At 47.4% G+C, this 14855-nt stretch overlaps 1 protein-coding gene across 14 annotated transcripts in view; it reads right to left on the minus strand.

The window, feature by feature from the left end:
• Positions 1–13719, minus strand: part of IQSEC1 (IQ motif and Sec7 domain ArfGEF 1) — a 357026-nt gene extending 343307 nt beyond the window's left edge. For 4 of the 14 annotated variants that reach the window (XM_074836687.1, XM_074836689.1, XM_074836688.1 and 1 more), the window contains exon 1: positions 13168–13679. In XM_074836687.1, coding sequence (XP_074692788.1) covers positions 13168–13433 — 266 coding nt within the window. In that variant the 5' untranslated portion in view covers positions 13434–13679. Of the gene's footprint in view, positions 1–13167 lie in introns of all 14 variants that reach the window. The other 10 variants (XM_074836694.1, XM_074836693.1, XM_074836684.1 and 7 more) reach the window with 6 other exon arrangements.
• Between the last annotated feature and the right edge of the window lie 1136 nt (positions 13720–14855).

Here is a 14855-nt window from a genome sequence, read left to right on the forward strand (position 1 = left end):
AAGTCATTCGTTTAACATGCGACAACCTCAAGCACTCAGGAAGTGCTGGACTCAATTAAAAGCTTAAAATAGAATCAAGCCTGAAAGCTGAATATAGATTTTACCTTATTCAAATCTAGCTAGTTCATTTGCATTAGATCACAACCCTACCCCTGCATATAAATACCTCACTCTTCAGTTCTCTAAATCAGGGAGATAACACAAGAAAAGACTACGCTATATGAAGAGGAAAATCCTCCCAACTATTCACTTCATAAATATGCCAGCAACAGGAAGGGTCGGACGTAACCATTTTACTTTTCTGTAAGTAGAGCCTGCTAACTTCTATGGCACTATACAGTTATCTAAGTCACATGCATGAATTAAGACACAAGATGATATAGGCCATTTTTGTCTTTTTTAAACCTCAAGACAAACATCAAAAGTGTTTGGTTTTAGCAGTAAATTTTACTAACAGAGTTACACTCGTGGTTTAAGAATCACCATCCACAGTCCTGTCTAGGTCAAGCATAAAGCTAAGTAAAAAGAACAACAGATTACAGCAGATGTTCTTTGAAGTGTACACACTTCCCCCAACTTGAAAACAAGATTAATCAAATGCTTCTGCTATGGGTCTATACATAAAGATGGAGTACAAGAAAAGTCAAAATACACCTAATTCTCCACAAGGAACCATTAATCATAACTCCTAGCAGTGAATAAAAACCCAAAGGATATTCCTACAACTGTGAATTCTTGCTTTACTGTCTCCACAAGGACCTCTAACATAAATAGCCCTATCTGTTCATGAACGAAGGACACCACTGCAGAATCTAAAGCAAGCCAGTCTAAAATGCAGCGATACATACAGCACACCACACATGCACCCTGGGGTCCATGGTGCCAGTGGATCCCGACACTCAAGGCAAAAATGTAAAATGACTATATATCAAGTTGGTTTGGATTTGAATAACAAAGCTTAAATTTCATTTCTGGAGGAATACATGTCTGCCTCACTAAGGAAACTATTAAGGGAACAAAAGACTATCAAGCAGAATGTAGTCTGAACCAGTTTCTACTTTGAAATCATTGGTGAAAGGAAGATGAAGTGAATGTAGCAAGGTAAGCAGCAAGAATGAAGAAGAATGATAGCTCGGCTCCCTGCAATCCCTCCACTGCAGCCCTCGTGACCAGAATTGCAAAGTCCCTCTGAATTTAGCACAATTACAACATCCCAGCTGCATTGCAGGGTGGGAGATTAATGCCTCTTTGCAACCCTCCCTGGCCACGCAACGCATGGCAACTGTACATGACCTGGAGCAGTCACCAGCACCAAAGACTCGGACCTTTTACTTCAATTATATTCATAGAGCACAAGCGGCACCTACACAGTTTAGCTGTTAACACAATATCAAAGAGTGCATGAGCAGAATAGATGTAATAGTTACCTCTGCAACAGGCTTGAGTGCACATGAAATTCCAAGAAGCCCTGAAGGTTCAGTGCTGTATGTGCCTATCCTAAAAAGAAACCATGTTAAAAGAATACTGTTATATAGTACAATACATTAGAGGTGATTTTACTTGCTTTTGGTTTTCCAAAAATTCTTCATTCTTGTGAAATTTGACTTTCTAAATTCAGAAAAGCCATACAAAGAGATCAAAATTGCAGACTGATGTGACGTGCTCGAACATAAACTGGAAAACAATCATTTGTCTAGAATCTCTCACATATATCCGTGACATTTTGCTGTATTTCTAGGATCATTAATAGCATGCAGAAGACAACCAAACAGAAGACTTTTATATTCCCCAAGCATGAGCAGAGAACCATTACATCTGTAGAAAGACAGTGAAAAACAAAGTGTTGCTGCAGTGAACTTCAGAAATAGAGGCAACTTAGACTAGTCAAGTGAACAGAGGTCACGTTCACCTCATACTATTAAAATATTCAATTTCTTATCTGTAACCAGCCCCAACTAGATATTGAGGTCTACTGATCCACGCGTGTGCAGTCTACTGCTAGAAACAGCCACGGTCCAGTATTTCCCCTAAGCAGCAGGTCAAATCCAGCAGTGGGCAGGGATTCCCCTTCAGCTCCTCCCTGTGAGTGCTGGGGACCACTGTGACAGAAGAATTGCAGACATTCAGGCTGACACTCTCCATTCCTACCTTCATAAAGAAGTTCCCATTCCACTATGCCTCATCTTATTATTTCAGTAATTGATTAATCACTGCTCTCTTAATTTAAACGCAGTCAGAACTTCAAAGAGATTCTTCTTTAGCTACAATAGCATCTCCTAGGCATGACAAATAATCATCTCTGAGTAATCCTAACCTGGAGACACTCCATTTTCACTGTAGCAGAAGCCAAGCTCCAAAACAACTCAGCATTGTTATACAAGGATCCTTACAGTGTTCACCTAAGGCTGATGAAATTTGCGTGCTGTGAATTTTAAAGACTATTTCAACAGTAAATTCACTAAGGAAATCTTAAGGACTAAAAAGTCTTCTGTACTATGTAGGAGACCCAAGCTGGATTCCTCTTCCTGCTTTCCCAAATTTTAGAGAGCACATGTGAGCCATTGAAACCTTTGAAGAAAGGCAGCATGTTGCCCCCCTCCCAGGTCACCAGCTGATTCAGCAAAAGCAGTAGACACTGTTCAATTCTTTAATTCAACTTTGAACCAATCAAGCAACTAGAAAACTAAGTGTCATTTGTAATTAACTTCACGAAACCAGCTTTCCCACATCCTGGACCCTACAATGATCCCTGTGGCACTCCACAATGGGAAAGTACAAGAGAAAACTAAAATCCTCCCACAGAAGCTGGAATTTGATCATAAGGTAGCAGAGGTCTGAATGCAACAAAACAAAAGACCTGTTTTACAGAACTCAATCTGCTTGAAAACTAGAGGTGGGAGAAATTAACAGAGGGTGGCACAAATAGCAGTTCCAGCATCGTTCTCAATAAACAGAAAGCATAGTCAAAACAACTCAGTTTGCCAGTAATTCAAACTTCTTCAAATATACAGCTTGGTGCATACTGGTTCAACACTGGCAGCCAGGAAATTTGGTAGGAATTTGTCTCCTATGGCAGCATTACTTTAGGAGAACTGTCAGAACTGCTACACAAGTCCATCCACCCAGCAAAAATAGTATAGCAAATCTCAGTGAGGTGCTGCCAACATCAAAATATGGTATTTTAGAGACACCAAATATGATCCCGAGATGATTGTTTGTGTAAATGCACACTAGTACAAAGTTCAAGAAGTGGGTCATTATCTCACCTTGATCAACAGTCATTTCAACACACATAGACCTTATGCTACTCAAGTTACACCTAAATTTTAGAATAAATAAAAAGAATGTAAAGAGGCACAGTTGTAGAAACTAAGTTGCAGGACTAATAAGCCATCTTCACAGTAAAGCGTTGTTCAAGTGGTTAGAAAACAGGTAGAGTTGGCTAGGAAAAACAAAACAAAAAAACCCCAAACACATTAAACAGGGAAGTTCTTCTTTTCCTTGAAAACTGTGTCCGCAAGACAGTGGTCCACGTTCTGTAAGGAAGGGAAGGGGCTTCATTAGCCTGAAGTTTTTCGTAAGTGTTCCAGGCCAAGACCCTCCACAACTCTGAGCCTGTCCCTTCTACCATGATTATCAAGTAGCATCTGACGGTCCAACTTGCCAGTTAAAAAACTCTTAGGGCAGAAATCAGTTTGCAGAGATGGGCACAACCAGGTCCCACAGCCTGGGAAAAGTGCTCACTGTTTGGCAAGCTGGGCTTGTTAACGAAACTTCAATCTGTTCACCCTCTATCTACATGTTCCAATGCCCAAAAAGAGTAATTAAAAGCTAAGTATGAGTGGTCCACACCACCTGCAGTTATTTTCAGCTACTAGAAATCCTGAAAAGATGGAGAAACCCTGACAAACACCACCTCCCAGCTGCACCTTAAATTTTGAAAAAGGACAGAAGGATTGTTTCCCCACCTTCCTTCCTCTGCTTTATTTGTCCAATTCTTCAGAATAAAGTGCTATTTCCACTTTGTAAATCTGAATTACTGTGGTGCAGTTAAAGATGTATTACATGTATGTCTTTGTCTCTACTCATGTTTGTCAGGGAAGTCTGACTAGAAATCTTATTAACATGCAAATAATGTATATTATGTTTCAATCAATTGCTATAGAGCTACTCAGTAGCAGTATTTTTCTTATCTAGCACAGCAGTAAGACTCATTCAGTCTACACAGAGGGCTTACAGCAGAGTAATTTATTTTCTGCGTATATTTTAAAATGGTACTATTTGAAAAGAAAGTTTAGCTCTGCACTTTTAGACACTAGAATAAAAAAAAAAAATCCTGTGAGAAGTCTTCAGCCACATTCATAGCAGCCCTTCTCATGCTTTGAGAGATGCAAAGGTAGTACAGATGCTGCCATTCGAAACCAGATTCTACACAATAAGTGTGTATATATATACGTATAAATATATATGTAACTAGACACACCGCCACCGGTACGCAATTTAAAACCAAGCCAGCAGAGGGAGCAGAAGCCACTGAGACCGAGCTGCTGCTGGGGATGGGGGGGGAGGACTCCATCCAGAATGATATAGTTTGATAAACAAAGAGATACACTTACATACCTAGCTGTTTGAAGAACATAAGGTTTACAGATTCTGTTGTGAAAGCTGTTTTGTTTTCCAGCCTTCACCCTCCTAAAATATTGTGGCCACTTTTGCAGCAACATTATTAGTTTTTCCTTACACTAACCATACAAATAACATCATTGAAAACCAACAACTTGGTATATAGCCATGAAGGAACCCAGGATTTAAAAAAGCTTGTCTCAAGTGTGATATTTAATGCAATAATTTTTCACCTAATTCTCTGAGCAACCTATTAAGAAATGATCGTTAACTTTAACATTGATTTGCCCATCTGTAAAATAGCAATCATTATCAGTGCTTAGTTTTGCCAAGGGCAAACAACAGGTCACCAGATGGAACTAAAGAAAACACCTCTTCTGTCCTTAATCACAACACCACAGTAATGGCCATAAAAGGGTAATAATTATTATCCAGATTTCTAGCTAGCACAAACCAGAATTTCTCCCACTGTAATGCAGTAAGCTACAGCAGCTGAGGATTCCAGTATTTCAAAGAAATACCATGAAGAATCTGCAGACAAGCCCCTTAACAAAGGTGGGGGGAAGCAGCCCACATCAGGGGCAGCTCCCAAAAACCTGAAGTCCTGCAGAATGCACAGTCATATACTACCTCTTCACATCGTGCTGCTCTACTGTACCATATTTCTAATTCAACAATTCTGCTGAGAAAAATAGCACAGTTCGGCAAGGATACAGGCAGAATGAAATTATGACAACCTCATTCACAGGCTCACTGAGCTACAATGAAAGACAGGAGTGCTGGCAAGAATAGCCTAAAAGTATCTGCAGGCTGCAAAACACAAAAAAGGTGGAATTAACATGATAGAGAGGGCACAAGTAGGAATGATAGGATCAAACCAGAATAATGCAAGTGTGGGCTGCATATCAGGAAGTACTTCTGGCCTGCAAAATCCACTTACCTAAGAAGCTTTCCACACACCCCTCTGGTGAATAGCATGAGATGACCTCCTTGCCACCTGCATGCAGAAGGCAGGAGCCCTCGGACAGAAAAAGGCTCTAAGTAACACTTAACTCATCTGGGTATGGGATGCTTACTTCCTAGGCAACTCTTGCCACATTAGGGATTGTCATCCCAAATGAGCCACAAACTCAGGGAAAAGTCAGTGTACTGAGATGATTTGCAGGTCTGCACAGCTGTACCATACAGGGGCTCACAAAATTAAATAGTATCAAAACTGGAAGTGCAGAGGAAGGAACTGTGGCTGTTCCTAACCAGCCTCATACCCTTAAGAAAGCCCCGGAGCAACCCATGTACTTCTGCAACCGCTCTATGCAGAAACTCAGCATCCAAAGGCCATGGTCTGGCCTGCAACGCTGAAACCAGCAGAGCAGTTCCAGTTTAGCATCACTGACCAGCACATGAATAAAAGCCACCTAGTTTTACTGGGTGTAAAAAAGTGAAATTAAGCTTTTTGAGATGCTACTTGCAAGAAGCATTTAATAATTTACTATTTAAATTTCAATAATTTACTCCCCCTATCAGTATGCTATAAGAAAATACCTTGAAATACCTTGTTCTTTATTCCTCACAGCTTGTGTAATCTGCCATTGAATAAACTCTTCCTACAGATACTTCGATTGTGATGTATTTTGCTTCAAGTTTTCAAAAAAGCTGCAACTTATTTTTTGCCAGAAGGAACCTTCCCTGAGGACTGATGATTTGTCTTCCTATGCAAATAACCAGGCCAACAAGACTGCAAGTCAGACTCAGAAATGTGTATGTCTATGCTTGATTAGCCCCTCACTCCAAAAAGGCCATTGAATGACTCGAGCGTGTCCAGAGAAGGGCAACGGAGCTGGTGCAGGGTCTGGAGCACAGGTCTGATGGGGAGCGGCTGAGGGAACTGGGGGGGTTTAGTCTGGAGAAGAGGAGGCTGAGGGGAGACCTCATCGCCCTCTAAAGCTACCTGAAAGGAGGTTGCAGAGAGCTGGGGGTGAGTCTCTTTAACCAAGTAACAAGCGATAGGACAAGAGGGAATGGCCTCAAGTTGCACCAGGGAAGGTTTAGACTGGATATTAGGAAGTATTTCTTTCCAGCAGGGGTTGCTGGGCATTGGAATGGGCTGCCCAGGGAGGTGGTGGAGTCCCCATCCCTGGAGGGGTTGAAGAGCCGGGTTGACATAGCGCTGAGGGATATGGTGTATTTGGAAACTGCCAATGCTAGCTTAAAGGTCGGACTAGATGATCTTCAAGGCCCTTTCCAACCTAGATGATTCTGTGATTCTCCCAAAAGTTTGTTAAAGTGGGTAAGGACAGAGTTCAGCATCCCTCACTCAACAGGAAGCCAAGTTCTTCAAAAGCACTGTACTTGGTACATTTGTGAAGAACAGGTCTGCTCCTGCTCCCCCAACCCCACATTTCTATGTAGTTGTCCAGCACCATGTCTCTAATATCATTTTTTAAATGTACCTTATTGACAAATGGGAATTACTACATTGGAGATTACACTAATTTTTACGACTGACCCAAGAGCCATTACGACAAGAGTACACTGTTCCAAACTTACCAACTTTTCAGGAGAAGTTAAGGACACAGTTGCTGGAGTTTGAGTGCCTCTATTTCACTCAGACCATCATGATGTTTTCTGGTAATAACTAGCAGACCAAGATTCGGGTCTTCCTTCACAAGCCTTGTGTGAGAAATGGAGAATAACCAGTATGCTGCTGATCAACTGCACGCATACAGAGCGTCATATACAGGCTTGGTTTTGGAGTGAGGTGCTTTGGAGGAGAGGGATGGAGATCTTCAGACGTACACTTGACTCACGGTAATTACAGCAGCTCCTTTGCTCACTGAGGACCTAGCATCCATGAACATTGCCAAATATTTTCCACAAGCAGATCTTTGGAAGTGCATTTGAATTTCCTGGAAAGTGAATCCATAAGGAAGAACACCAAAGCACTAACCTTCATGAGAATGTACTTTGCTCTTAAAGTTCAGGACACAAGAACTCAAAAGTTAGGAAGCTCCAAAGTTGTGTTCCATGCCAGCCAATAAAAGGCTTCATTAGAGAAGGGTTTCAGATCCACAGAGTACTTATAATTCTTTATGTCTGCTTTAAATGGGACAGATTTACTCCATTCCAAGTTTTGAAACCATCTTTAAACTCATTATGTTACAGGATGGGTTAGTTTCCACTGTGCTGGTTTTCCTCTCCCAGAAGAGCATGTATTTTTGCTGCTTCCTTTTATAGATCATATTTTCTCTCCCTCCTCTGATTTCCTTGATACCAGCATACTATTTTGTCATCACTGTGCTTTTTGGCCCCCTCTCCCCCCTTGTTCTATTAGTTACACAGTACACATCGTCTTTCAAATTAATTTGTCTTTACATATTCTCATTTAACATTTAGCAGATACTAAGTACAGGAATTTGCCAGTATTTCAAGAGATCCAAAATAATTTAGTTTGCGGGTTCATGTCTTATTACACATCTTCACACTATTGATTTCCTACAGTCTGCCAGAACAACAAATGCCCATTGTAAGAGATGCTCACTCATCTGCTGATGTACAAATCACACCAATGATGCTGAAATGAGTGCTTCAAAAGCAAAAGCACTCCCTTCAGTGTCAAATCCTTATCCTCATAGCTCAGTAGTCATACTGTTCCAGTTAAGTATCAAAAATAAAATGAACAGAATTGTTTTCAGTTATTTGAAGATGCAAGTTTGCATTCTGCCCAAACTCAGAATGACAGCATCCCTATCTGCTGCAGGACTGACAGAATATGCAGTATACTGTGGTAGCAAAATGTTAATTTTGGACACAAATTGTGCTTTCCATGTAAATATATTCTTCATAAGCAAAATAAGCTAAATAGGTAGAGGTGTACCTTTTAGTAATAACTGCATTTCTATTGCAGACTTTTCCCAGCAAGACTATCAGTCACAAATCACACTTCCCTACAAAGCTGATTGAGAAAGACAACCCAACAAAGGCACTTCAGCTACATCCTTATTGACAAGAAGGCAGATAAAGCAAAATCTTGCCCAAGCATGAGCATACTTTAACAGATGCTGGATACCACTACTTCACTAAAGCAAACAAAAATAAGCTGCTGTTCAAGTGCAGCACAGGCAATGAAATAGGATTTACGTCATATGAACAGTCTGTCTCAGTAAAGGACATCTCTGGAGGGGGAAAAAGAAAAAGTCAGGCTGGTCTCTATACTAATGCAGTCTCTGGCTTCCTGCTGAGGCTGTGTGCAAGGGTAGCACTCAGTGGCAATAGCGACACGCAAAGCCACAAGCTCGTTTTATGCAGGCCATAAAGCATCTTCACATGTGACTATCACCAGAGCAACAACTTCCACTTACTAGATTGCACTAAGTACACCTCAGCTGAGACAGAGTCTCTTCTAAACACAGTGAGGATTTCTTAAAGCTCTGAATTGTGACTATTTTCCCCCTGGAGAACAAAGCCAGTCCTCGATTCATTTAAAAATAAATCAGTCAGGCCAGGCACAGAATTTAAACTGAGTTGCAAATAACAGCCCTCTACGATTGTTCTGTCTTAGCAATTATTCTCTACCTCCTGCTCAAAGTCATACCAGCACTTTCTCATTGGAAAAGGAGCAGTTTTTAACTTGATGAGGTGAAGTACAAATATCACTCCCTAAGCTGGTAACATGTGAGCACTGAATTTTTAGAGCTGGAAAAATTGTACTTATATAAATTTGAGAAGATCCAGTACATTTGTTTTTACATATTTACACTAAAAAGTGCATTACTGAAATTGATGTATGGAACATGTCTTCCTCACACTGAGGATCTGAGTTTTAGAAGTTCTTGCTGTTTTCTCAACTGTTAAATGAAATGAATTAACTGAAAATTAGTCTTATGCAACTTAATGAGTTAAATACCTATTGTTATCTTTAACATGCTGATTCATTACATCTAACAAAGCTTTGTAATCAACTAATTATCCTCAATTCCACTTGCAGATTTTAAGGTTGATTTGCACTCGGCAATTTACTACAAAATTAACTGAAACAGCACCCAAACCTTTTTTGGTGTATCCTCCTTGCAGGATAAGGAGACACCTGCACCTGCTAATCCATCCCTCTGCTCTTTCCTCCCTCAGATAGTAACAAAATTTTCTTTCTACTCTGGTCCTTTTTTGGGAAGGACACAAACCGGAATATTTTTACCTTACTGGATTGGTGTTTTTTTCTTCCCAAAGTCTATTACTAGGCTCATTAACAGTTCCCCACTCCACAAGAGATCAAGCTAGAGAATTTCTACAAATATGCCAGCTTTTCCAAATTATTCGAAGTCTTCAACTGTATATTCTTCCCATTGCAAGAAATTAAGTTTCAGGACTTGGCAGGTTTTTTTTTGATTTTTTTTTTGTTTGTTTGTTTTTTTAAAGATATCTTTTATTAAGCATAAGAACTAATCACAATCATATTGTCTCGTAGAACATTTCCACGCTTTCCCTTTGTATCACACAAGTTAACCACCACCTGGTAATAGGAATCAGCTGTCTTGACACTACAGTGTCACTGATCCACATCCACTTTATACAGGTTGAACTGCTGCAGAGACAGGAGTCTAAACAGTTTAGAGAAAACCTATTCAGGTCTCAAGGTACAAGTTTCTTTGTATGATGACTTCCTAGAAGTACTGATTTCTTGATGTATTTGACTAAGAGAAGACCAGTTTCCTTTAAAAAGGATTCCAGTCATTTTAGCTTTGAAGTACTGAAGGATAAGGAAGAGCAGTGTGGTGTCACTGCTGGTACCCAGGCCCAAGGCACTTCTGCTGCCTCTGGAAGGAGAAGATGGGGAGGTCTGTGGGCAGGAGGGAACAAGCTGGACATGCCAGTTCACACACTGCCTCTCCCCTAACACCAGAGATCCCCAAAGCAAGCATCACTGGCATCCCATACTGGGCAAACAAGGGATCCTTACCCCCCACCCAAACATATGCAAGGTGCATATGATATTTAATTCTGGGGAAACAGACTGAGCTTCTGGATGGGAAGCTACAGACACCCAGAACCTGCAGGTTAGCTTTTCAGAAAGCCAAGATAACTGTGAGACTGGGAGAAGACTTTAAGACAAGGGTATTTTATATTTTCCAAGTTGGAGACTTCCTCCATCTTTTGTATCCAGCCAGAAAGTAAACTGATCCTGTGGCTGGCTTTGTTGCCCCTGCTCCCAGGCAGCTGAACCCCAGCAGCCCCTGCCACAGCCCCCACCCCGTGCAGCCGGGGAGCCCACAAGCAACATCCACCCACCCAGGGCGGCAGGGTCTCCTGGAGACAAGAACGGAACCGCTCCCTGCAAAGGGAGGGGGATGACACAGATAGACACGGGATGATTCAGGGGAGCAGTATTCCTCAGATGAAGGTGGTCCTGAAAATCTGACTCCCCACAGACATGCACGTGGGCAAAGGGCCCAGCCCAGGACCAGACTCCCAAAAGAGGGCTCTCTCCCAGCTTCCCCACTAAGCCCTGCAGGCTATGCCTCAAAGCGATACAACTCTGCCATAAATATCCCAGATTAATTCTGATCCCAGCATCAAATCCATTTAAGAGACTTAAAAGCCTCCAAGTCCCCAGAGCTGCCTGCCCGAAGAGGGCTCTACAAATGAGTCTTGGGCTGGAGAAGAGAAATATTAGCAAACAAGGCAAGTCATTTGTACAATTTTTAGTAATGTCGTTTGCAAGAGACAAATGGGACAAGATAGCCGAGCTGATGTCTTGTACTAGAAGCACAGCCACAAAAAACCCTTGGGTACTGGACGTGGATGCATGGGGTAGGATTTGGGGAAATATTCCATACTTTCTGGAAATAGCTCTTTCTCCTTACAGGATTGATTGTTAAATGACAGCATATGCTCTCCGGTTTGTTTAAGGAGCTATTTGCTTCGGTTTCATAGAGACATCTCTGTTTATGAAAAAGCCTAAAATTACTACCCCAGTATTACAAAAAAAACCCCAAAACGTCTTAAGTGTTAACGCTCTGACAGCGAGAAGGGAGCCGGGGAGGGAGGAGGAAGAGTTGTTTCCACTCTGCCACACCGGAGAGGCGCATCTAGAAACAGGCGCGGGCAGCGAGAGCCCCGCGACCCTGCCACGGCTCCTTCAACCCCCCCTGCAGCCCGCCGAGGGCACCACACCGCCGGCACCCCGCCGCCACCGCCGCGGGGGGGGGCACAGGCCGCCCGCAGCCGCCCGGGCTCCGCGGCAGCTCCGCGGACTCGCTGCTCCCCGCGGGAAGGCGGCGGCGGCCCCGCCGGGGGAAGCCCCCTAAAGCGGGGCTGCCTCGGCCAGCGGCCGCCCCCCCGGGACGTTGGCCCCGGAGCCCTCGCTCAGGCAGACGAGCGGCGGTCGCTGCCGGCTCGCCCGGGGCGGCGAGAGGCGCTTCTCAGGGCGGGCGGTCCCTTGGGCAAGCGGGGGGCTGCGGGGGGCTGCGCTGGCTCCGTGGCGGAAGAAAACCGCCGGCTGGAGCCGGGTGTTTATAACCACAGGGAATGGCAGCGCGCCGGGTTACAACAGCCCGTCGTGTGGCACCAGAGCAGCGACGCGGGCTCTGAAGACGATGCGTGCCTTTCCCACTCCACTCGAGTAAAACTAAGTCCTAAATACTTTTCCCTAAGTAGAAACACGTCGGGTAAGCGCCACGACTTTAGTTATCGCTATTCTTGAATTCCTGTTACTTAAGAATCGCGCGCAATTAAGCAGCTTTCCGTACGCTGTAAAGCAGCACGCGATTAATTACAGATTACAGAGACTGGAAATAGATGCCAAGGCTGGGAGCGACGGCGTCTCCGAAATGGGCGAGCTCACACGGGCACGAGTCAGCCTGCGCGGTGGCGAGCTGCCAATGTTTACTGACCCCTCTTCGGGTCACTTCGCCTGGCAGCGAGAGCGCGGGCTCTCCGCGCTGCCGGGGGTCCCCGCAACCGCCGCGGCTCGCCCAGGCACGACCGGCGGGGAGCGCGGGGCATCTCCGGCGGGGGCACCACCACCCCACACCCCCCCCCGCGCCCCCGAGGAGCGAGCGGCTCCCCGGGATACCCCCCGTACCCGAACACAGGCCACGGGGAGAAGGGCAGAGCCCGCCCCGCTCCTCCGGGCTCCGCCGGGCGGGCGGCGTGCCCGGGGCACCCCCCGAGCACAGGGGGCTGCCGGGACCCCGGCGGCGGGGGGCCGAGGCGGCGGCGGAGCCAGCCGCGGGCAGGGTGGTCAGGGAAGCCCCGGCCGTGCTGCCGCGGCTCGGAGCCCCCCCGCCCCGCATCCCAGCTAGAGAACGGGCCGGGCACCGGCATCCCGAGGGGTGAGGAGTGTAGCGGCTGAGCCCCCCCCCGCCCTCCTGCGCGGCGAGCAGCCCGGAGCTGGCTCCTGGGCACACACCGCAGGGAGTCCCGCGGCTTCCCAGGGCTCGTACGCGGAGCAGCTTTAGGAAACCGAAGGCAGGAGACGAAAGGGAAGGAAAGCCCCGCTACAGAAACGCCCTCCTCGAAAAAGGGCAAACGAACCCGGGCAGCGCTTACTTTTCGTGCTTTGCGTTTTCTTGGATGGCGCTCAGCACCCCCGGGTACGCGGGGGGGACGCCTTGCTGGAGCCTGCATGTGGCCAGGTGCCGGTGATGCTCGTCCTGGAGGCAGGCATTTTCGTGGTACAACTTGGCCACTTGCTGCTCCAGCTCGTCTATCCTCCGCTTCTGCTTCTCCAGCAGCTCCTGCTGCGTCTCAATAATCTTGTTCAGCTCCTTCAGGTACTCCGCTGCCTTGCTGGGGTTCTCCGCGGGGCTCTCCATGGCCTCCCCGCACCTCTCCCCCTCCGAGAAGCAGGTGGGGGGCGCAGGTGCCGGCCAGCCCGCTCCGCTGGGAACTTAAGCGAGAGGGAAGAAATAAATAACCCGCCGGAAACCAGCCCCCCTGCCAGCTCGGCTCTTCCCCTCCTAGAGCCGCGGCTGCCCAGGCGAGCGTAGGAGCGGCGCGCAGCGGCCCCTGCTCCGCGCCGCCATTGCTGCCGCTCGGCTCCGCGCCGCCGGGCGAGGGCAGAGCCGCTGGGCCACCAGCCGCTGCCCGGAGCCGCCCGGCGCCGCCCGGGGCCCCGCCGCTGTCGCACGGGCGCTGTCCCGCCCTGCCGGGGCCGCGGCCGGCTCAACCCGTCGCCAGGCAGCGCCCGCGCCCCCGCGGAGCCCGCAGCCGGGCATGGGCGCCCGCAGCCCGCCCGCCGCTGCCGCTCCCGAGCCGGCTGCTCGCCCGGGGCTGCCGCCGCCGGGGATGCGCTTTAAGTAGCCGCGGCTGCCTCCTCCGGGGGGCTGGCGGCCCAGGGGGCTCGGCGGAGCGGTGGCGGCGCGGAGCGGGTCCCCGGCCCCCTTCCGCGGGCGCGGTGGGCGCCGCCAGCCCGTCCCCGTCCCCGCGCTGGGGTGCGGGGCGCGGTGCTGGGGAGCGGGGAAGGGCCCGGCCCCGGGGCGCTCCTGGCCGGCCCCCCGGGCGTGCGGGAGGCGGGGGGGGGCCGGGCGGGCAGCGCGGTGTGCGCGGGGAGGGGGGGTCGGGCGGAGCGGGCGGCCAGCAGAGCTTCTCCCCGGCCCATCGGGGGAACGGGCGGTGATGGTGCCGGGCACCGGGGGTCGGCTCCCCGGGGCGGGGGCTCTCGCAGCACGCCCGGAGTCAGGCCCGGGGACCTCCGCCTTTCCCATCGGCAGCCGTGACATCTGCAACCTCCCGTGGAGAACCAGCAGGGCTTCCCGTTAAGGGTGCATCGAGGAAAGTTGCCGGGATTTGGTCCTGTATCATCCCAAGTAAATGCGTGTTGGGAATGCTTGTGAAAACCGGGAATAGAAAACAGAGGGAGATATTGCAGGAAAAGGGAAGGTGAAGACGTGCTTTTCTCCGTCCTCCCTTCCTCTCAACGTCTCCTTAATTTTTTTCCTCATTTTTCTGCCTATTCTCTCTACCTTTAAACTTTGCCGGTTTTCAATCCGTAAAATTTTCTTAGAGCAGTTGCTCCTGCTGTCGCAGACCCTTTCCTCCGGTGTCGGCTCTCACTAGGATGTGGCTTTTGGGCTACGGCTGATTCAGCAGAGTGAGGAAGCGGGGGGCTAACAGCAGCCGTGGCTGCTGGAGGGGTTGGGGTCTCTGGGCTCTCCCCGTCAGACCTTGGTGTGAGGGGCTGAAGCTTTTGGAAGGGAGCTGCAAGGTGAAGGGTGTACATCCCAACTTCTCCCCCT

This window comes from Strix aluco, chromosome 11, assembly GCF_031877795.1.
Source record: "Strix aluco isolate bStrAlu1 chromosome 11, bStrAlu1.hap1, whole genome shotgun sequence".
In the NCBI taxonomy this organism is placed as follows: domain Eukaryota; kingdom Metazoa; phylum Chordata; class Aves; order Strigiformes; family Strigidae; genus Strix; species Strix aluco.